The sequence below is a fragment of the Loxodonta africana genome, chromosome 25, assembly GCF_030014295.1.
Source record: "Loxodonta africana isolate mLoxAfr1 chromosome 25, mLoxAfr1.hap2, whole genome shotgun sequence".
NCBI classification, from domain to species: Eukaryota; Metazoa; Chordata; class Mammalia; order Proboscidea; family Elephantidae; genus Loxodonta; species Loxodonta africana.
In genome coordinates, this window is record NC_087366.1 from 59,187,528 (window position 1) to 59,211,871 (window position 24,344).

At 38.4% G+C, this 24,344-nt stretch overlaps 1 protein-coding gene across 4 annotated transcripts in view; it reads left to right on the top strand.

Moving 5' to 3' along the window:
- GPATCH2 (G-patch domain containing 2) overlaps window positions 1-24,344 on the top strand; it is a 200,365-nt gene that overhangs the window by 161,725 nt on the left and 14,296 nt on the right. For 3 of the 4 annotated variants that reach the window (XM_010599412.3, XM_023538697.2, XM_023538696.2), the window contains one exon: window positions 20,942-21,030. In XM_010599412.3, coding sequence (XP_010597714.1) covers window positions 20,942-21,030 — 89 coding nt within the window. The other variant, XM_023538698.2, reaches the window with a different exon arrangement.

A 24,344-nucleotide genomic window follows, 5' to 3' on the forward strand; every position in this document is an offset into this window, starting at 1 on the left:
TACATTTTTCAGCAGCTGTTAATAAATTGGGATTGGATAACAGTTCATTAGAGTGCTGGTTAATGACATGGACTCTATTTGTTTAATGTTGCTTTTCACAGAAATTATAGTATCAACAAAAGTAAATGATGCTTTATTTTAATTAGTTAAGGCACAAAATTACCCCATTTTTGTAAATTTAGGATTTTGAAACACATTTTCCTTTGTCATATTAAAGCTAAACAAAAAACAAAACCCATATTAAAGCTGTCATGACTTAATGCCATATTGTAAAGCAAGTTATATCACTCAACATTTTACAGTTTATTTTATATTTATATGTTCAAAATGATGACTGGAAACTGCCTTTAAATTCTTATTTCAAAAATAAAAATTTTAATGCTTATTTATTTTCTAAACTTTAAGTTAGCATTAGATTTCATGGTTTACCTGTCCTCCAGATAGGAAAGTGCCTTTTTAGATACTTAGAGTAGAATAATTGGAAATATACCACATGTACGATATAAAATGGCTTTTGAGGGATTTAATTAATCTATTTTATCCTATATGACCAAATTATTGTATTTTTTAAAAGGCCCTATTCTCATATTGCCAATTCTCAAGCCTACTGTCTTTTTCTCATCCTGAAATTCCTAACATTCCTTGCCAAGGTTTTAATGATTAGAGACGGTTATTTTAAGTTGTGGTTATACTAAATAAAATTAGTTTTCAGCCAGTTAGAATTTAGAGAGATTGCTTCTCCATTTAATATGAATAACCCACACAGGGAGGGGAAAAAAAAAAAAAAAAAGGTGGAGTGGGGGAGACTTGCCAATCAGAAATACGTCATGTGTGCAGGGTGTGGTAAATGAAAAACAACCCACGGCTTTGTAGGGAGGCACGTATGGCTTAGGTCCCCTCTGTCTTGAAATCTGGTAGATGAACTTGACGTTTTCACATGCCTAGGAGTACACCCAGCCTCACCCTTCTAGAACTGCAGTAGAATTTGGCCATGGTCACTAATGATGGCACATAGTTAGCATGTCAAAGCTGTTCCAGTGACCTGTAGTTGAGATGAATTTGTGAAGTCCGTTTCCTTCAGGACACGTGTCTGTTTCACAGTTGGCACCCTCCAGATTGGCCCTGTGATGAACAGGTGTGGATGCTGGTCTAACCTTTAGCTCCCAGCCGTGGTTCCCCAAGGAAATGACTAAGGTACACCTGCAGGGCTGTATCAACAGCAGCTTGGCCCACCACTGCTGCCTGGGTTATAGCTTCATTACAGGTGCATTTGGGAATGTGTTAATCTGTGTGTGTGTGTGCCAAAATAGTGCCCAGAACAAACAAGTTATACATTCTGGATTTATTAATAAAAGCATTGTAAAATTAATATTTTAAATCAACAATACAATAAACAACAGCTGTTACTTGTTAATTTGTACCTTATAGTCCCTGGAATAAACCTGCTAAATTCGTTTCCTACCTCAATAATGCTTTCAGTTGAAGAATACCATTTTATGTCTATAGGACAAAAATCACCTCAAGTCTTGCATTTTGCGGTAACTGCTCATAATATAACAGGACTCACCCTGCAGTCTAATGTATTTAATTATGTTAGATTGCAGGGTGATTCCTGCAATTAAATATTTAAATGTATTTAATATATATTTAAGCATCATTAGTATGTTCAACTTAATTATAAAATATTCAAATATCAACTGTCGCCCGTTTTATCTAATTTGCATTTCCATTCAATTATGAGATCAATTTTTTAAAATTTTTTATAACAAAAAAGTCCCATAGAGTTAGAACTATGTTTTAAAAAAGAATCAGTATCTTTATAATCAGCACTTTCACTTTGCTTTTCTCTTTAGAAATGAATATTTTTTCCATCATCCCTTAGTGATTTGTTTGTATGCCAAAATATCGGTGAGAGTTTGCTTTTGTTTATTCTATAGACTTCCGATCAATTCCAACTCATGCCCAATTATATTACACTAAATTAGCATAATTCAACAGATGTTGATATTTAAATGTTTTCTGGCATTCCAATCTTGGACAGCTGTCTTCGAGCTTGGGGAAAAGGCAAACATTTAGAGTTAAATGCTGAACATATGCTTAAATTACTAATTAGAAAGATGGAATAAAAACCGTGCATTATCCTTTCTAAGGACAATAAACCTCAGATGCAGATTTCTGATCTTTTACATCAAGTTACAGTCCAGGGGTATATGCAGAGTAGATGACATAGACTCACGGATAACCTGATTTAATTTCACATTTGGTCACTTAAAATTGTGGAGATTCTCTTTCCCCAAGCTTCGAGAAACCTGTAACGGCTTTATACTGGCAGCTAAAGGGTTGAAAAGATGCCCTTTCACTTGCATTGTCAGGGTGGTAAAAGCAGTTTTTATTTTATTTTATTCCCATTTTTTTATGGAAAAGTTCATCATACTCAGAAGTGCAGAGAAAAATATAAATTCAGTTTATCCATCAGCTGGTTTAGGCAATTGTAAGTCTATTTCATCTATACCCCGCCCACTCCTTCCACCAACCCCAAATTATTTTGAAACAAACCCCCCGTATCACATATTTCAACTGAAATATATTAGTATGTTTCTCTAAGAGAGATACACCGTATTTTTACACAAATAACGTGCGCCATCTACGTTTGTGCCAACCATGCCCTCCCCCTGCAAGCTATTTTCATAAACACCATTATGCCAGTTTTTTTTCTTTTACATGTTGTTGTAAAAAAGAAAATTCACATAGTGCTGCTTATGAAAATACCTCAGGAGGGGTGTGATTGGCAAACAAACAGAAGGAACACATTATTTGTGTAAAAAATATGTTAGCCTCTTTAAAAAAAAAGCGACAATACCATTATCTCATCTATGAAAAATAACAGTAATTCCTTAATATCATCACATATTCAGTCGATGTTCCCATTTCCCAAATTGTGTAATGTTTTACACATTGTTTGAATTGAGATCCAAATGAGATCCATTTGTTGTAATCAGTTGATATTTGTCACTTAAATTCCTATTGATCTATAAATTCCCTTTCCATCTCTCTGTTTTTATATGAAGAAGTCAGATTGTTTCCCCTATAAAGTTCCCCACATCTGAGAAAAGTTCTTGATTTTTATCTGCATGGAACCCTGGTGGGGCAATGGTTAAGAGCTTGGCTGCTAACCAAGAGGTTGCAATTGGAATCCACCGGCCGCTTCTTGGAAACCTTGTGGGACACTTCTGCTCTGTCCTACAGGGTCACTATGAGTCAGAATAGATTCAACAGCAGTGAGTTTGGTTTTGGTTTTCGTGTGGTTTAGTGTATTCCTCTGTCCCCTGTGTTTACTATAATTGGCATTTATAGAGAGAGATTTGTTTAGATTCTGGTTCACTTGGCGGGGGCGGGGGGGAGGGCACAGTGGTTTCAGAGGGGCTGTTTTATACTTCTCTCACTTCCAGGAAGGACACGCTTCCTTATCATCTCTGTGGTTTATTAGCGACAGTGATCACTGCCTGAATTCATGCATTCATTAGTGATTGCAAAGTAATAATTAATATTAAATAATGATTCTGTTATATTGAATAATAATTCTATTGTATTAAATAACTATTATATAACAATTCTATTATTAAATAATAACTGTTGTTTTTGCTTGTTGGTTTGAATATTTTTGTTGAGAAAAACTTCAACTGCTTTATCACTTGGAGGTACAGATCATATAGGGAAAGCAAGATAAATACTTGATTCTTTCCCTGTAGTTTTCAGTTTTTAAAAAAAGAATTGGTTCTTAGCATTTTCCAAAGGTGGCCAGTCAGATTTTGTTCTGTTCTGTTTTGAACCATTGATTTAAACACATTTAACGTGCTTCAATCCATTATATTTGCTATCCGAATTGATGCTAAAATCAACTCACCTTCAGCCAATGGAAGGTTATTCAAGGTGGTTCCTGAGTCTGTTTCTTCCCTGCTAATCTTCGCTTTCTTTTTTGCTTTCTGGTATGTTTACATTTTCTAGACTCATTGGACCTTTCCTTGTCTAGACCAGAAGTCTCTGACTCCTTTATTGGGAAATAACCTTTAGGAACCACAATCTGAATGCTAGGTTTGTCGTTTCCAGGCCTTTTCAGGGAAATTTAGATTTTTTTTTTTTATTTAAGATAAAATGTATTTGTTCATACTGACAGATTCAGTTCAAATTCAAGACTTCGTTGTTTGTATTTTTTATCACTGATTTTACTCTCTCTTTTCATCCACATTAAAAATATTACATTTCAATGGCGCCAGCATAATTGCTCATTTACCCCACTGTATGCAAAGAGCATTCTCAGAATCACTATACCATCGTGACCACCAGTAAAGTAATTACTAAAAGTAGTTTAAGATTTTTTTCTTTGACTGTTCTTTTGTCTTTAGTACATATTTCACTAAGAATATCCAGTCAAGTTTCTGTGTTTTAAAATCACTTGAAATAGCTCGTAAGTGTAGATATATTTGTGTGATCATTCGTTTCATTATAATTTTTAGAGGCTTTTAAGAATGTATTTTTTTGTAACAATATAAAAATATTTACAGGTTCCACAGTCAAATCTACACAAGGTGGACTTCAAAGAAGTCAATCTTCTACTCTTTCCTCCGCCCTTATTGCGTCCTGCTTTGTTTAGGTAGCTCTTGTTGTGTTTCATTAATGGTTTGTCCTCCATTGCCTTTTTTTTTTTCTCTCTGTTATAAGTCAGTCATCAAATGTTTTCTATTTTTGTATATATTTTTCATTTCCCTCCATTTTTAAATATTTGTACTGTATGTTCTAGATGCTACATGGAAGCATATAGCCATTCAATACTATGCTGTCTCCTATAATCATCATTTAGTTTTAATTCTACAAGTAAATATATTTGTAATGCTCACCCCAGTTCATAGGTCAGTGTTTGTCTATCCTTTTTGTTTGTCTGAACTTTCTTCTCCAGTTGATTCCTCTGGAAGGGGTCATGGGAACAGTATTCCCCGAGTTCTGCACGTTTTTAACTGTTTGTCTCCGGCCTTTATATTTAAAGGTCCATTTGGCTGACTGTAAAAGCCACAGCTCACAAATTCTTTCCTTAACGCTCTCTAATTATGTTACTTCATGGTCTTACATAAAACATTGCTCAGTGTCTAATTTTCTTTCACATATAAGTGACTTGGTTTTGCCTGGATGCCCAATATATATTTTTCTTTTCTTCGAAGCCTAAGAATTTCACTATACTATATTCTAATGTTAGTCATTCTAGGTGTTTTTACTCAGGGATAATGTATGCTCATTTAGTAAGTGGTTTTTATTATTTTAAAATAAATTTCAAGGTTTTCTTCAATTATAATTTTTAATATTTGTTTTATTGCTTTGGTTTTGTTTGCTCAAGAAAATTCTATCATACATATATTGGATCTTCTTTGCCTATCTTCTGTAGCTATCACTTGCCCTCTAACCTTTTTTATCTTTTGTTTTTCAATTTTCACATTTTCATCCTTTGTGTATTTCATTATATTCTCACATTCTATTTCTTCATTGTATTTATTCACCCTTATGTTCCTTCTAGTTTAGTTTCATTTCTGAAATGACCTTTTCCTTGTTTCTAATTATTTCTTGAATTCTGTCATCTCTCTTTTTAAATCTTTCTTTTATTCAGTCATCTCATTTCCAAACTTCTCTAATAGTGATTTATGTTGTTCTTTCGTCTTCATTATTTTCCCTTAGCTCGTTTTAAAATAATTGCTTATAGTTTTCATTTTTATAGGTATATTTCTGGAGTGTTTTCACAGTATCTGAGGAGCTTATTATCTTTTTTCTCATAATAGTTTTGTATGGGATTCACTCACAATACTTTTCTTTTGCTCTTTTTTTTTCTTCCGTGGGAAATAAGATGTGCTTTGCCTTTAGGAGGGGGACGGGGGACAGGATGGCTTTCTAATTTCATAACTTTAGAGCTTCCTCTTCTGTTAGCTTCAAAAAAAAAAACAGTCAAAATTATGGCCTCACATTTTCCCAGATCTAGGTCTTCTGTTTCCATTCCCATTTTTATGTGGACTTTTTCTTTCCTTTGCCCCTGTGGCCTCTGTCCTGTCCTGTTTTGCTTCTGTTTCAGCTGTTTTTCCTCAGTGTGGGATTTCATCCTGGAAGGTAGCTTAGCTTGTTAATTTCAAGAGTTCATAGGCTCCAAGCTCATTCAGCACCCCAGACCTAACCACTGGTTTATAAACTGGACCCTACAGAATACCTCCCAAATTCATCACCTTTTTTTCATCTTTGCTCTCTGTACTTTCCATTAAGTATCTATTGGAGCTTTGTGGATTTCCCTGTATCACAGGCTGCCTGAAAATCCTTCTGCTTTTTCCTGCACAGATGCTGGTATCATGGCGTCTCATAGCTGTCTGTGATATGTACCTAACCACTTGCTTTTTTTAGTTTTGGGTATATGTTGTCACCTAGTTATCATAGATGTTGTCCAGGGGTTTTTAGTTATGTTACATGTTTTTGTATAGATTCAGAATCAACAATGTCACTGTCGCCATATACCCAGAATAGTCTAATTATGGTTTTTTTTTTTTAATTCCAATTTTCCAGGGCTTCTACGTAATATATTGATTTTTAAGTGAGGTGACAGACAATTAGGGCAATAAATGGCCAAGGTCACATTCCTCTAATTATACATTTAACATTTGATGATTTACTGTTCTTTTAGGATGGTATCATCTATGTTTCTAGATAGACATGATGATTCCTGCACTACTTTCACAGACCTTTAAGGTCCTACCTAGTACATAGAAGGCTCTAGGCTTGGTGATGTGGATGGGACCCCGGTACTGTGGCCTCTGCATTACAGAAGCTTGTAATCTGGTCAGAAAAACCCGGACATTATCCTTCACTCCTTTAATTCTCTCACCCTTGCCCCCTCCATCTATTCTCAACACTGTAGTCAGAGTGACATTTGTAAAACTCAAACCCATTTGTGTCTGATTAAAAAGATGTAATAGTTTCCTGTTGCCTTTGGGATCAAGTCCTAAACATAGCTTACAAGGCCCTTCCTGGCCTAGTGTTTCTTACTTCTCCAGCCTCACCTCTAATACTCCCTGCTTGGATACCATGTACCAGCTATATTGAACTTGTTCCTCTAATAAACTGTGCCCTCTCTGCAGTGGAATTTAAGATTCACAAAAAAGATATAAAGTACTGTGGGAAGTCAGCTTGAGAACCCATGATTTGGTATGCCATGTTCTACTGTATCAGTATAGATAACACTCTTATATGTGAACTTGTGGAATACATTACTAGCTAGTGATAAACCTATTGTGTTTCCCCAGCTTTACTGTAAACAGTATAATATATTCTGGTCAACAGAGTTTCTCTGCCTCTTTGCATTTATGATTGGGAAAAAAAAATGCCAAATTATACCGTATTCAATTTATCATATACAAGTTGTCTTTGTAGGAAATTGTTGGCAACTCTTTTGGAGTGCACATTGTGAGCAAGGCATTCATTTAACCCTTACATCAACCCTATGAGATTGCTTCTGTTTCCGCCTTCATTTTACAGATGGGAAAGGTGAGCCATAAAAACGTTGAGTAGCATGCCTACGTTCACCCAGGTTGTTAGGTGGAAGAGCAGGAATTGAACTCTGGCCCTTCTGGCTCCAGAGCATACCACACTCTTAACCAGGGGAGAATTTAAAATATACCACCTAAATTGGAGAATAAAAAATTTTCTCCCATTTTTATAGTTAATGCAGTGGTATTACCTTTCATGTTATGTGTTTTAACTCATTTCCAGAATTACCCTATGAGGTATATATTCTCATTATCCCCATTTATGAGAAAACAGAAATGGTCAAACGGTGAAGTTTTACAGTCTTCAACTCTTGTTTCTCAACTCTATAAAAATTAGTTTGATGGGTTTCTGAAATCTGATACCTTGTTTTTAAGCAAAGCTGTTGAATCTGTTCTGAAGCCGTAATCTTAAACATTATTTAGGTTTGTTTATTAATGTGCAGAGAAAAAATGATAATATTCTGAAATCATGGCTAATGTGATCATTGATCATTTGCTATTTGATATCTCAAATTTTTAAAATATAGGGGCTTGAATATTTTTTCAAATAAATGCACTATATAAATGACAGAAAAACTTGGCTTATTTTAGAAATTAATTTTGTATAATAGTTTGCTTTTTTGTGTACATTTAAAGGTGATAGACCTTTTAAATAGAGTGATAGACTTCTTCAGATGAAACCTGAATTAAAAGAATTATAAAGGAGGACATTTTATTCCAAGAATTTCAATGGCAAAACTATCCTGAATGAAAACTGTTGCATCCCCATTTTTCAAAATTTTCAACTGAATTGGATTTGGAGAATCCTGAAGCCCTCTTCCTCCTGATTATCGCACATTCGTTTCCATGGAATCATCAAAAGCCTCCAGTAACTTGGATGACTATTACATTGTTTCATAGTCTAGTAAACATTTGGTAGCAAATCTTTAAAAGTTTTATGGACATAATGTTCATTCATCTACCCCCCCAAAAAAAAATCACAGAAGAGGAGGGTTGACTGAAAACGTTATTTTCAGAAAGTTACACCTAATGAAATTCAAGATTGTCTAGAGAAGCATTTCTGAATTGTCATGCATATGCTTTCAAAGCTGGCTCTAGTGTATGAGCTTGGTTTTGCAAATATTTATTTTCTTAGCCTCAAGAAATGGACCAAATAAGTTTTATGGTTCTTTATTTCCAAAAGTAACCAATTATTTAGTAAAGAAATGTGAGCCCCAATAAAAATATCGGTTATAATAAAAACAAGTTGCCATAAAAACCCTGGTATGCCTTGTTAAATTTTATTCAGTAACTTTTTAATAATTACTTGTTATTGGCAAGGCATGTAAGTGCTAAGGGAAATTTACTTTAAAAAAATTAGATATGGGCCCCATTACCTTCAAGGACTATGCTGTAGCTCATTCATGTAACTATATAGCTATTGTATGAATGGTAGAAAACACTTTTCTCCAAGGAATGAGAGACTATTTCTAGCAATGAGAATCAGCAAAGGCAGTGTAAAGGAGATGGCATATACCTGGGCCATAGATCCCCAACTGAATTCTACAAATAAACAGTAACCTAAGTTCGAGTAAGTTTTTATTTATGGGGTGTCACAGTCCTGATGTGTTTCCAAGTTGAGATAACTTTGAGAAGTTTCAGCTGTTCTGGCCTTTTCTTAAATTACGCAAGCTCTGTGCCTCCCCAACATGAAGACAAAAGTGGCAGCCATGTTTCGACTGCTCTGTAGCAGTCCTACTCAGCAAATGTATGTTACTGCATGTAGAACTATGACATTACCATAAGTCTTCTCAACAAGCAACATCCTGGGATGCTTTACAGAAAATCAAAACAGACTTCAGCCCTGAGCCTATATTTGCCAGCTCAGTCATGTAGGTGAGTTGTTGGCTCCTGATGAGGGGAACCTCTCAACTTCAGGAGCTGCCTTGGAGATGGATCTGCAGTTGATTCCATCCCTGCACTGGAGTAGCAACTTTGTGACTACACCTGCAACAAAACCCAGAACGCTGTCTAAAGAGACTTATGGGCAGGTCTTTTTCCACTGAATCCAGTTTGTCTGTTTCGTTAATAAATTGATTAATTCAGTCTAATGAACAGCTTCATTCCTTTTTTTTTTTTTTTCTAGAGAGTTTAAAATAATTATGAATGGGCAGATTCATTGAACTTACTGAAACTTGCTGTGTCCAGGAAGGCTTCATCTCGTCTCCTCCAGATTTGCACAACTCCATTCATACCGAATCACTCATACAGCCCCAAACATGGCATATCATGTGTGCTCATTCTCACAAGGCAAGGCCTAGAATGCCTTGATTGCTGGTTTGGAATTCTTTTTGAAAAGTGGGTTAGAGTCATTTTCCCACACAATCAGTAGACTTGAGCTCCTAGAAAATGAACACCATACCTTTTCTCTTTCCCAGTCCTGTCTATGGCACAGGGCATAGCATGCATTAAACTTTCAGAAGCTTATTAAAAAAATTTTTTAGAGCGTAATAAAACAAGTTGAATGAGTTAGTATGCAGAGGGGAGTAAAAGTAATTCTTCTGAGACAAACATACCTTGATTTAAGTATAATAACTTTGTTTTCTGTGTACGTGACCTTTGACAGAAAACAGTGTCTTCAGACCTTAGGCTCCTCAGAGATTTAATGGGTTTTATGTGAGGATTAATGAGATAAAGTATGTGAAAATGTCGAACCTAATATCCCATAGTCAAAACTCAGTAAGTTGGGACGTGCCTGGTAATTCAGGTTATAAATTCTAAGACTTAAGAAACCAACATGTATTCAAAATAGTATATATATGTGTGTGTGTGTGTGTGTACACACAATTATACATTCACACATACCTATATACACACACACACATACATAGATATATTCTCTACTCTGCAGTTTTAAATCCACCACCCCCTGAGCTGGTGGTAGAAACTGAGCACACCTCTCTTCCAAAATGCTACCCGAGGACCTCAGGACTGGACTTAAAGCTTGGTTTATAGTCTGAGATGTCAAAAAGGGGAATATGGTAATTGAGCACAATGTAGTAAACATATACAAATACCACATACTGTGCTAGGTGATGTGGATATGGAAATGTGTAACTCATGGACTTCACTCAGAAAACTTAAGAATATTAGGAATATCCCATCACTTTGTGAATAGGTATTACAAATGGCAACCATGCCATTCTATGAAATATTTTGTAGTGACATTATCAGAGACAGAAGGTAGAATTAGGCCTGAATCTGTATCCTGATTTTTTTTTTTAAGTAAGATACAAGACATTACCAGTGTCAAGACCCCAACTTAAGGAATGTAGACACCTATTTTCTTGTGTTTTATGGAATACCCTAATGAATCATGTTTATTTTGATTTTTTTTTATTTCTTCTAAGATCAACATTAGCTTTATCTTACCATTTTTATGGAAATTATAGTATTATTGAAACTCCATACCACGTATCAGTGATAAACAGATTCCAGAAATGTATAATTATAGCTAGGAATCAAGTAAATTAAATCAGTGTCAGTTTACTAAGTCCCTACTATTTCCTAGGTACTATGGTGTGAAGAATAAAAGAATACTCCAAGATGCCTCAAATACGTTATATTCTGCTTGGAGAGACAATATTCAAATTTGAACTCAGACGAAATGAATTTTCCTCAGTTTTCCAAAAGAGATGGCCTGCTATTGTAGCCCTGTGGACTTACTCCATTGTAATGTAATTTCCTGTTCATGTGTGTTTCCTGTATTAGGCTCTGAGCTCTTTGAGGATGGGAACTATCTTCTTTGTATTTTGTTTAGCACCTAGCAGAATATCTGATACATAGTCAAGATGTGTTCATTGTTAAATGAATGTTTTTAAGTGATTTTAAATAATAGTTCAAGAAAGTAGAAATGTTATCATAAAAAAATGCATGGTTGGTTGCCAAATGAAATGTCGAGGCGATAATTTTTACAGTTAGATTGGTTTTAGTTCAAAAAACATTTATTATTCTCCTAATATATGACAGAAGCAAAGCCAGGTTCTGGAAATTGGATTTGGTTCTTGGCCTCAAGATGTTCTCAGTATGTATCTAACCGACAGTCCACTCTACACTGAAAACAGCTGGAAGCCATACTGTTTGGCAATCGTAGCAAGAGAAATACACCAAATTGGTGTCGAAACACAGAGAAGAAGCACTCGGAAGAGTACTGAGTGGTTAGGAAAGTTTAAAGAAGAGAAAGTATGTTTAGACTCAAGAGCACAGTGGAATTCTGCAGAGAGAAGGAGCAAGCTATCAGAAGTGGGCAGAACTAAGAATGTGGAAAGGAGATTTTTTGAAAAGGGTAGAAGAGAGTGCTGTAGTGTTCATGCATGCATATGACCTTGGTTACTAGCAGTTCCTTAAAAACATCTGGACGTATTGGACAGGTAAGGATGCATGATATCAGTACCACGTAAGCCACGATACAACAACAGTTCTCCCAAATAGCCTTTGAGAAGCCCTGTTGAGTAATTCATTCTGTGAACAGGTTAACATTCCCCCAAATGTGAGAATTTCCTCATTCTCATACTTTTTTTTTTTTCATACTTAGAAAGTTCAAATTGCTACCTGAATTGTATAAAACACTCACAACTTTTCTGGTATCATTTGTGAAAAATAACGAAGAGGTACAAAAAGAAAAACTGTTGAAATGAGCTGCTTAGGGATATGGATGTGTCTGTTTATGAACACACAAGGAATGATAGAATCAGAGTAGCTGTCACTTCGGCCCTTAGACAAAGTATGGAAGGTACTACATGGAAGAAGAAAGAAGTCTGTGAAGTAGGAAGCGCCTAGAGGCAGCCGAGGGAGAATCCGCAGTAATGGGCTGACCGGAGAATGTTGGTGGGTTTCAGACTCGTAGGAGCAGCTCCTATAGGTTTTTTTGAGTTCTAAATGAAAACATATATTTTATTCTTATATGCTCTGACACATTTAAAGCAAGCAGAGTCAAACACTAAAAATAAATTTAGCCTTTCTATTAACTACAAAAAAAAAAAAAAACCTACCTGTTGCTTAGAAATGACCATAATTATTTCCCTATTGCAGCATATTGGTAGTGTTCAAATGTAACAGATTTATACTGTCATGGATTTATTTGGTGTGCCTTTCCTGACACTCAGAACTAAGCATCCTTCTGGGTATGTTGGTACCACAAAAACCCTGCCATCAAGGTCCTTCCAATTCTCCATCAGAGACAAACAAAAAAACAGTAAGGAACCTTTTCCAAGCATGCCATTTACCATATTCTGCTTATGGACCAGCTGACTCACCTCAGCATAGCCTCACATTCTCCTCAGACGTTCCCTGTGTTCTCATAGATCTCTGTGACTGTGGAAAAATTATTTAACTTTCTGTGCCCTGGGCTTCTCATCTGTAAAATGGGAATGATACAAGTCGTAAGATTAATAACTAACAGTTATTGATTGCATACAGTGTACAGGCTCTGTACCAAATGTTTTATGTGAATGATTTCTAAATAAAATCTTCAGAAAACCTTTGAGGTAAGTAGTATTCTAATCATAGTTCTTGCAGGTAAGGGCATTGAGGCAAAAAGAATTTCACATCCAAGGTTGGTAAAAATGCTTCTTGAACATTGACAAATAAGGCGACGGTGTGCTTCTTCAAAACTCTAGTAGGAAAACAGAAATGATGGAGTCAAAAGGAGCAGCTTCTGACTCCCTGACTCATCCCGAATGCGGATCAGGCCAAAAGAACCAAGAGCTGGACCACCACCACACTCCACAGTGTGAAAAGAACCAAGAGCTGGACCACTGCCACACTCCACAGTGTGAAAAGAACCAAGAGCTGGATCACCACCACACTCCACAGTGTGAAGAGAACCAAGAGCTGGACCACCTCCACACTTCACATTGTGAAAAGAACCAAGAGCTGGACCTCCTCCACACTCCACAGTGTGAAAAGAACCAAGAGCTGGACCACCACCACACTTGACATTGTGAAAAGAACCAAGAGCTGGATCACCTCCACGCTCCACAGTGTAAAGAGAACTAAGAGCTGGACCACCTCCAAACTTCACATTGTGAAAAGAACCAAGAGCTGGACCACCACCACACTCCACAGTGTGAAAAGAATCAAGAGCTGGACCACCGCCACACTCCACAATATGAAAAGAACCCAGAGCTGGATCACCACCACACTCCACAGCGTGAAGAGAACCAAGAGCTGGCCCACCTCTACACTCCACGGTGTGAAGAGAACCAAGAGCTGGACCACCGCCACACTCCACAGTATGAAAAGCTTTCCTGTCCCTTTGACAGAGAAAAACCTCCAGTGCCAAATCCACTTAGTTTATTAATTCCAATGTTTTGCTGTTTCTGATTGCTCTAGTTATAATTCTTTTTTTGTTTGTTTTTGTTTTTGCTTATTGCAAAAAAGAATTCAATAATAATGAGAGGTTTTAAAAAAATTTTTTTCCCAGAAAACGGCATCACATAGAGTTTATCATTGTCGGTGTTTTGTTGCTCACCCTTCCGTACCTCTCTGCAAACATACATGCATATCACTCGCTCATTTGGAAATACTAGTTCAGGGTGCTGTGAAGAAAGGTAAAGCAGGCTAAGAGTGACGGTTGCTTTTCAGCTAGAACGCATGGAAGTATAGATATTTGGATGAGGCCTTTTTAAACTTACATCATCAAATTCTTGTTGGTGATATTGGGATTAGGAAAGGTGACCTAAGTGTGTAGAATATTTTGAATAGTCCATAGTAATTTTAAGGTAGGTATTTTCTGTTTTAGGTCGCAAGCAGTTGGTTATCAATCTCCCTTGTCTATTATCTGGCAGCCTTTTGTGTTAGTGGGTCAGACTCGGAATGAAACCGTGGACCTCCTACTAGAAAGGTGTGCATGCACACAGTTTACACATGATTTTATCAGGTCCCTGGACCACCCAGCAGCTTTCACCCGGCCTCTGCCGGCTCTCTGCTCTCTCACTACATTTCAGCCACACCGGCACTGCTTCGAGGAGTCAGGAGAGTTCTCGACAGGCAGTGGGGCAGCAGCAGTGCAGCAAGGTCCCAGAGCTCCCGGAGAAGGCTCCTGACACACAGCAGTGCCTCCTCACGGTCGTCAGGGGGACTAGGAGCTACAGGGATGACAAGCTCCTGAGCCCAGACCTGGCATATCATAAATAGACAATGCGTAAATAGTAGCTCCTGTAGTGCCACCTGAGGCAGGGGAAAGCAGTCTGGAAGGAAGCAGGTCTCAGCTTACCTTCTGACTGGGGTAGAAGAGGCACCGACAGGGCAGATCGGTCTGAGGTTGTTGGGGGGATGGCAGACTGGCAGGCAGATCACTGTGGGGTGGGGCGGGCTTCAGACAACAGATAAGGGGAGATTAATCAACAGAGCAACTTGTTGTCCACGCAGGTGGGCAGTGAACAGGGATGGGAAGCAGGAACAGCCGATGACGCTTGGACGAAGGTTGGGCAGGCAGTACTAGAAACGCTAAGACCTGCTGGGAAAGCCTCAGTCACCAGGCAGCATTTCAGAGCCAGAGCTGCAGCATCTGAGCAGGTCCAGGCAAGGACCTGAGGCCCCAGAAAGTTTGTTGAGAGAGTAACTCCAGGATAGGCCAAGGACCCAGTCACTAGGAAATAAGTGCCGAGTTCAGTACGCTGCGCTAAAACTTAAGTCCAGAGACAAGTGAATGGGGTTAAGGCAGAGAGTGGAGTCAGAGTGACCACAGCCATAGAGAAGAGGTGTCAGAACCAAGAACTGGGCAGGGGGGATCGGCCACACCAGATGCAAAGGGCTGCTGTGAATGTCGGCGAGACAATGTCTGTGAGGGGCCGGGAGGGGGCTTTGAAGGAAAACGCTGTTCAGGATGGAATGCAATCCCGCCAAGCAGTCAGCACATACTCTGCTTGAAAGCACTTTATACTGGATGTGCGTTTTGTTACAAAAGGAAAAGGCTAGATACTGATGTTTACTTATTAGTTTAATACGCTGAGACACATTGACACACGGAGGGGAGCAGTTCTGATCCAGCAGAGCACATTCACACCAGGCGGGCCCTTCAGTCCCCGTTCATCTCTGCCGCCTTGCTGCTCCGTGACACCGCAGACCTGCTCCATTTCAGAGCAGCTGATGCCCCGTCCAGGCCTGTATTCTTCTGACAGTGAGTGGTGTTGCCAAATGCCGGGGACCACGGTCACATCTGTTTGTCTCTCCTCTGTGGCCTGTCGGAGGCTGCTTGGGAACACATTGTGTCCAGGGGGCAGCTTTCACTTAGGCCTCGTTCTCCGAAAAGCCTCTGTTTGTAAGTGCATGCAGCCAGGAGACAGTTCCTCTTGTCTTCTCTTTAAAATCATCCTGTTTGACGCTGCCTGCTTCAGTCCTTGTCAACTCCACGTCAAAGCCAAGTTTTCAGGCAAGGTGGTTCTTACTAGGGTTTTTGTTTTTTTCCAGCTTGTTTTTTTTGTTTGTTTGTTTAACCTTATTTCCTCCAGTTAAAGCACCCAGCCTCCTGTCTCCACGCCATTTTAAAGAACAGCTTGCAGCAAACTGTTTAAAAAACCAAACAAAAAGACAGGAGCTTCTTTGTGATTTCTCCTTTCTGACGCATAATAGGAAAATTCTCAAAATGAATGTACGGGAAACCGTGCTTAAAATCCTAACTGACAATGCTTAATTCATTATGAAAGAGACTTGTCTCCTTATCCGTTCCGTTTAAAGGTATGTATTTGTTTACCGCAATGTTGAAGGTGTCAGCCGTTATAAGATGAGCAGTTTTGATTTGCCTCCCTGTTCTCCTCTCTAAGCAAAAACTAGCCCAAACAAATACACTGATAACAGAGTTGGTTGGTGATTTCTGTACAGCGCCTCACAGAAGGATCTCAAAAGTAGTATTTAATAATTTGGGGTCTGTTCATAGAACAGTGTATTGTTGTTCTTCAAAACACCACAGCAACAACCAAACAAAAAATACTATCACCTTGAGTGGTAACCCAAGCGTTCTGCTTTACAAAGACAAATGACTCGTTTATACTGAAGAAACAAGGCTGCCTTTCAGACATTCATCGATTTTAAATTAAAAAATAACTGTTACGTTTTACGTGAAGAGTGACAACAATAACCGAGTAGACCTTACTCAGTGCTAATTGTGGTAACTCCAGTGCACCTGTGTGCAGGAACAGAGGGGGAGCAAGCCTGACAGGGTGACCTTTCTGATCAATAATCCAGGCCTCTCGGTGCTGTGTTAGATAGTCAGTTCTTGATAGAATTCCTGAAATACAGCTAGCTGTTTTTCTTACGGCTCAGGGCTTTGCATTTTATTACCTTTATTCTCCTTGAACGTTTGTCTCTTACATATCTGTGTTGTGGGTGGGAGGAGAGGTGACTGAAAACTTGTAGACTGTTTCTTCTGTAAAGATACCCAAGGGAAACTTTTTGGTTCAGCAGTTGCAGAAGAGGTTTAGACGAGGAAGTTTTTCCTGAACTTTGTCCTTTGACTATCTTTGCAAATAGGCTTTCCTAATCAAATTTTAAATAGTGTAAAAAAATAATAGTAATAAAGTTTTAAAGGCAATATTGACTTGAATGATTTTAATGAAGTTAACAGACTCCAGTTATATACAGCTAGTGCAAGAACAGAGCCCTGGTGGTACAGTGGTTGAGAGCTTGGCTGCTAACCAAAAGCCCAGGAGTTTGAATCTACCACCCGCTCCTTGGAAACCCTGTGGGGCAGTTCTGCTCTGTCCTATAGGGTCACTGTGAGTTGGAATCAACTTGACGGCTGATTAGTGCAAGAACAATGTAAGTAGAAGCCAACAATGTTAATAGTCACAGTGAGCACCTACTGTGTGTCAGACTCTTAATTATTTCTCCTAATTATTTCTAAAAGTTTATTTCTTAAGAGAGACACTCCTGGCCAATAATTTTTTTTAGCTTGGTTTGAGCTTTAAATGTGCCTGAAAGTGATAAAGCTGCCTTAGTTTTTAAAAAGAACCCAGAACTTGATCACTTTTTGACTGCCCTCTCACCCGTGCCCACCTCCTCGCCCAGGTAGTCTAATACAAAGAAGGTCCACTGTAGGACAACTTTGTATTATTCTTTAGTTATAGTAACTGAGGTGAATATCCTGGGAGGAAACATGTGCCTGGACTGTTGCAAACCTAATTGGCCTCCCTCTCTGAAGTTCCAACCCTGCCCCCCCGAGCTCCCTACCACCTTCCATGAATCTGGTCAGCTTTCTGTCCTACTGTAAGACCTGGGAAGACTCCGCATCCCCTGTAAAGCACAGACTTCTTCATGGGGTGTATATGGCTTCCGCGATCCAGTCCCAACGTTCTCCAGGCTTATTTTACTACCCTTCCTCCAATCACTGCTCTCCAGACTGCCTGAACTTCTCCTAGTTCTCTGACAAGAACAAACCGTTCACCACTTAAGGACACTTTCAGCAGTAGGCGTATAAAACCTGACCAACCATGGCTTGCACTGAAAGAACACTTACCATGTTTTAGCAGGAGGATCACAAGGAGGCAGTCTGTGGGTTAGATTTTGCAACTCAGTAACGGAAGGCCTGCTGCTCAGAATTCAGGTTCCCACTATTCAGAATGGCACTTTCCCCTTCTCAGTTAATCCTGGGAATTCTAAAAAGTGAAGTTTAGGCTTTTGCTAGAGGGAGGTTTCTAGGGAAATCGGGAGTGTTAAAAAAAAAAAAAAAAGCCAAACCCACTGCCATCGAGTTGATTCTGACTCATAGCAACCCTATAGGACAGAGTAGAACTGCCCTGTAGAGTTTCCAAGGAGCACCTGGCGGAATTAAACTGCCAACCTCCTGGTTAGCAGCTGTAACACTTAACTACTACGCCACCAGGATTTCGGGGATGTTAAAGGGTACTTATTTGCAAAAAGGTAAAATCATAGCTCTTAAATATAAAATGAACATATGTTAGTGATTTTGTTTAACTCATTAATTAACGGGGCAGCCAGGTAGATGTTAATAACTAGTTCAAAGGAGAAATCAGAGAAGCACAAATTTATGTGGAGTAAACCAGAAAAAACAAACCTGTTACCATGGAGACAATTCTGACTCATAGCGACCCTATAGGACAGTAGATTTGAACCACCTACCTTGGATTAGCACCCCAACTGTTAAAGGAATATTGAAATGAATGTGCAAATGGTCGCCAAACTGATTTTTCCACAGGGGAGAGGGTTGCCCCTCCAGTGGAAAGAGTTCATTTACATGTCTATAGCCAAGAATTAGTTTGCTTTGCTTTCAGTTATCTGCGATTTAGGGTTGAAAATAGCTCCTGTGGAATCAGAAGCAGACAACCTAGAAGGGTACACTCTCAAAGCAGTTTTCCATTGAAGCACAAATTTTTCTTTACAAAGGAAAAACGTGTGTTCAGTGCAACATGTCTAGAATTGCTACAAGGACTGAATAATGTAACTGCTAGAAGTTAATGTTGGCTGTGTCTCCACCGCCACTGCCTTCCCTAATTATTTCATGTGTTCATGACTTTACCCTCCCCTTCAGGATTTAAACTCTTCCAATAATAGGAACTTGATGTTCCATTTCCTTTGTGTCTTCCTAGTTTCCTACTCTCCCCCCTTTCAACACCACTCTGGCGCTAGGTCAACCAAACCAAACCCATTGCTGTCCAGGGGATTCCAACTCCTAGGGAGCCTATAGGACAGAGTAGAACTGCCCCCTAGGGTTTCCAGAGTGGATTCGAACTGCTGACCTTTTGGTTGGCAGCTGAGCTCTCAACTGCTGCACCACCAGGGCTCCAGTAAATACAAATAAGTGCTGACTGAATCCATGAATGAATTTATCTTTTTTTAAATATATATATTTTGTCTATGACATTGTTTTGATTTTAAAATTTAACTCCTATACAGTTGAAAAAGTAGATGTGGTAGAAACTATTGATTTTTCTTGGCATTGTGAGCCAGACCATCCCTCAACTCAGTAGATTTTATAGTTGCTTAGTGGACATTTGGACATACATCTCAGCAGAACAAAGTTAGTCATTAACTAAATGAACTAATTTTTAAAAATATTTTTAATAATTTGAAACTATTTTTCTGTTACAAAGACATCCTGTAACAGAAATAGTATGCACAGAGGGAAGAGAAAAGTAGACAAATACCCAGGTAATATTAGCTATCTTGATAGATTTTTATGGCATATTTATTTGGCTGTGTGTACTCCCTATATTAAAAAAAAATAAAATAATCAGATCGTAATTCAATTTCACGTTGTGCCTAACACATAGAACCTGTATTTGAGACAATTTACTTCTTAGCACCAATTTTTCATTATCTTTAGACATCTGAATGTGTGTATAAACATACCTTTTTACTTTTTGAATTAATTTTGTTTCCTCTTTTTTCTTTTCTAATGATGGCCTGTTTTCTAATTGAGCCCCATACAGCCTCAGGGTATCATCCGAGGTCTCTCTGAATTCCTTAAAGAGCATGTGCTGATGATAAGCATGCTTCATGTATTCCTGCCCCGTGGTCTTCAGGCCCCGTCCCCACCCCAAATTAGGGATTCTGATCCAGGAGGAAATGAGCCCTGAGCCTTTCTAGTCTTGGGAAGTTTAAAGACTTTTAAATCTGTTCCATCTTTGTATTTTTCTTGATTTCCCGTTGAGCCATTTCTGATTTTTCCCAAAACTCTTTTAAGTGTTCAGGATTAGACAGAGTGAGCTAATTCTAACTGATTCCAAGGAGAGCGGAAGATTGACTTCTCGGTTCTTACATGTCCTACAAATATGATCCAATACTAAGGTATAGTAGCAGTAGACCAGCATTAACTCATTCAAATGAGGTTTGGTCACTAAGCTCATAATTAACTAAAGAATTCTCATCACGTGAATTATAAGGGAGAACATGACTGTTTCCTCCTATCTATTTTAAATGTTTTAAGAGAATTCACTGGCGCATAGTATCCTAAAAGGAATTGATCATACTTTTCCTGTAATAAATGTTGTTCTGACAGTAAAACATTAGTAACCAATTGATAACCTAGCAACAATATTGTGATCTCTTTAGATAATTAATCTTAGCTATTTTCCTGTCAGAAGCAACAGTGCTTGATTTTATGTTGAGCCAGAAAGATTGCCAGTTTTGAAAATTAAAAAGCATTCCTTTTATATTATTCATTCCAGTAACAATTTATGATGGCGCATTTAGCTGCTGAACGCTTGTCAACAAACGTAATTATGTTTCGATATAAACAAGATTGGTGGTTTTACCATGCGGCTCCATCTTTGTTGAGAATGTTTTGATTTAGGTTCAGATTATACAAGCTGTGTATTTATGTGTCATTTTTTTCCCTCCTTTGTTAATAGTTTTTTTCTGATAATTGCTTGTAGGCAAACAAGCATGCATTTAGGATCCTTGTGCACAGGAGATATCAAACGGAGAAGAAAAGCCGCACCTTTGCCTGGACCTACTGCAGCAGGTAAAAAAAGACCTGGGGTGGAACACAAGTGTAAGCTGATGAATCATCAGGAATAAAATATAGCTACCTCTTAATCACTTCTGCGAAAGAAGAGGCACAATTGCAAGATACTATTAAAAACAAATCATTTGCATTTGGTGTTGGGATGTGTTGCATGTTCATGGTGTATGGATATTTCAGCCAATCAATAAAATATTTGTTACACACCTGCCCAAATGCAAGACTTTGTATGAAGTATTCAGGCATACAAAACTCCAAAGGCTGAATCTTTGGCCTCAAGAAATTTATAGACTAGTTGGGAAAACAAGGCAAATCACCCCAGGAGAGATTAAATAGTACTAAATTCAGAGTTGTAGCAGCAACCTCAAGATGCAGGGCCCCATGTTGCCATTGATGGAAACAGGCCTATAAATGTGACAGCCTGGTTTCTGTTCCCAGCTCTGCAGCAGTCTTAGGTTTGTCTCTCTGCACTTAGCCAGCGTTAGCATTAGAATAAAAAATCTCTAATCATTTCCACCTGAAAAATCATGTCATTCTAATGACACGTCATTCCAATGAGTGTAGTAAATAAGAAAAACCGCAAGTGCTGAGCAGGGAGAATTCACTGTAGACCGGCAGGGACAGGAAGCCATGGTGGAGGGGCAAAGACACTAGCTTGGTGGTGAAGGATATAAGATTCGTACGTATTGCAAAATCTCAGGAAAGACAAACGGTAAGGGGAGAGGCACATAGAAATCAGTGGTAGGAGGAAGCCAGCTGGGCGTTAAAATACAGACCACATATGAATAAATAGCAGTTAACCATAACGTGTTGGTGATGCAGCAAACCTGGCTATGATGAAGTGTTCTCAGCAAAGACACTTGATCAGTTACAAGAAGTAACAGCCTTGGCTTATTGCCTGGGATCCTTAACCGTTCAAATTGATAAACTTTTACAGGAAAAGTGATTTTTTTCCCATGATTAATTATAGAATATGAAAATAATATTCACGTCATCAAGAGAGTAAACAGTGAGAAGAAAAAAAGTGTTTTTTTTTTTTTTTTTTGTTCCCCTCCCCACCCAGCATGGGGATTTCAAAGTAAATAAAAGATGTTAAGCTTATATTCTTTATTTAGGGGGCCTGTTTAATAGTTCAGCACTAGAAAATTGAAGGATAACTTAAAATTGGAACTTTCTAATGTAGTTGTCTCCTAAAGGAAGTCCATTGTGAAATTCTGTTTGTAGTTGTAAGTCTAATACCCGATCTTCCTCTTCTGGCGGCATTGAATTGTCAGCATTTGGAGGTAGGAAACACCTGTGTGTAGAGGGTATTTAGGTAGCATAATACTTACTACTTATTGGGCACCTAAGGAGCCCTGGGAAACAAGAGTGGTTAAGAGTTCAGCTGCTAACCAAAAGGTCAGCTGTTCAAATCCACCAAGTGCTCCTTGGAAACCCTATGGGGCAGTTCTGCTGTATCCTATAGGGTTGCTATGAGTCGGAATCAACTCGATGGCATTGGGTTTTTTTTTTTCTTAAGGAACCCTGGTGGCGCAGTGGTTAAGCGCTCGGCTGCTAACCAAAAGGTTGGCGGTTCAAACCCATTAGCCACTCCATAGGATAAAGATGTGGCAGTCTGCGTCTGTAAAGATTACAGCCTTGGAAACCCTATGGGGGCAGGTGTACTCTGTCCTGTAGGGTTGCTGTGAGTCAGAATTTACAGCAGTGGGTTTGGTTGGGTACCTACTATATACTAGAAATATTATTTTTTAATTTTACCTTTACAACGACTGTGTGAGCAAGGCACTATTATCATCATTTTAAGATCCAGAGAAGTGCTAAGTGAGTTACCTAAGACGATGTGACCACTGAAGGGCAAGTGAGGCTTCAGACCCAGGTCTGCGTGACTCCTAAACCCATGTGTTTTCCGTGACAGCGTACTTAAACGCTTCTTTATGAGAGTGTGTGTGGAAAGACGGCCCTATTGTATATGCTTACTCAAATCTACTGCTGTATGGTGTATTATAGAAGGTCTGTCTGGATATTGCTATGTAAAAAAAAAATGTAGAGGAAAAGAATATTCATTAAAATACTTATACTTCAAATATATCTCTTCATACAGGAACACATAGCCACATTTCAGATCAAATACTTGTCATAAGTTCTCCAAGTCAATTCTCTCATAAAGCAGGTGTTCAGTAGAATTCTTTAATATCCCCATTCCAGTTGAATGGTCCCCTGAATTCTCTTGTCTTTCAATGATCCAAACATTAGTGACAGAAACAGGACAAGAACAATCCTTGGAATCCGACGAAAGCACCTTAGTGGAAAAGAGAATACTGAGGTCAGGTCCGAACGCCCTTACCCTACACGAGGTGAGAAGGAAAAAGCGTGGTGGCTGAGGAGAGGAAAATCTAACTGTTCCTATGAGGCGATTTGATGTCCTAGCTCAGTCGGATCAGACGAAATCGTTTATACTGAGTATAGAAAAAAACATTAAACTTTAGCCTTAAACAGTTTTTTTTCCACCCCAAAACCTTTTTTTTTTTAAGCTTACACTAGCATATTCCAGGTATTTTATTTCAAAAGTGCTTTGATGCTCTTAATTTTCAAGATGTTGTTTTCACTAGTGGACGTTTCCTTAAAGAATGAAATTCTTACTTTTAAATGCAGTCTTTTTAGTTTACTCAGGATACAGCAGGGTAGGAGAATAACGCCCCTCATTTTCAAATACGTTTTTAAAATCCGTGTGTGACCGACTGTCCCCGTCAGAGAGGGAGAGAGTGAGGTTATTTAGAAGTCTTCAGTTTTAAAGGGAGTATCTTCAAAGACTGATGAGTTGGCTCTGAGGTGAAGATCATTATCTAAATTCAGGTAGGAAACACCTTCACATGAATGTGTTTTGATGAGGGGCTGTTGGTGGTAAATCCTAGATCACTTTGTCTCTGAAAATGATAATTTTCCAATTCTGGAATACAGTCACATAATAATGAATCAGTTACATTTGTAAGCTCTCCAAGTTGAGTTAGCAGATAGAATTATTTTAAAGAGAATATTCCAGGTGCTTTACAGATTCTCTCAGGCTCCTCAGAAAATACATTGAACTGAAATACATTTTCAGGTGCCTTTTGCGTCTTGTCAACATTAAACCTAAGCTGCAAACATACAGAGGAAGAGAACTCTCTCATTTAAAACAGGAGTAAGAGTTAAAAGACCGACAGCCTGAATATTGTTTGATAACCTCGTCTGGTTTATATGTGAACTATTCAGTCGAACAGCAGGTTTACAAAGGGTTTAACAGAAGAAGTTGTCACTTTATAATCCCAAACTGGGTG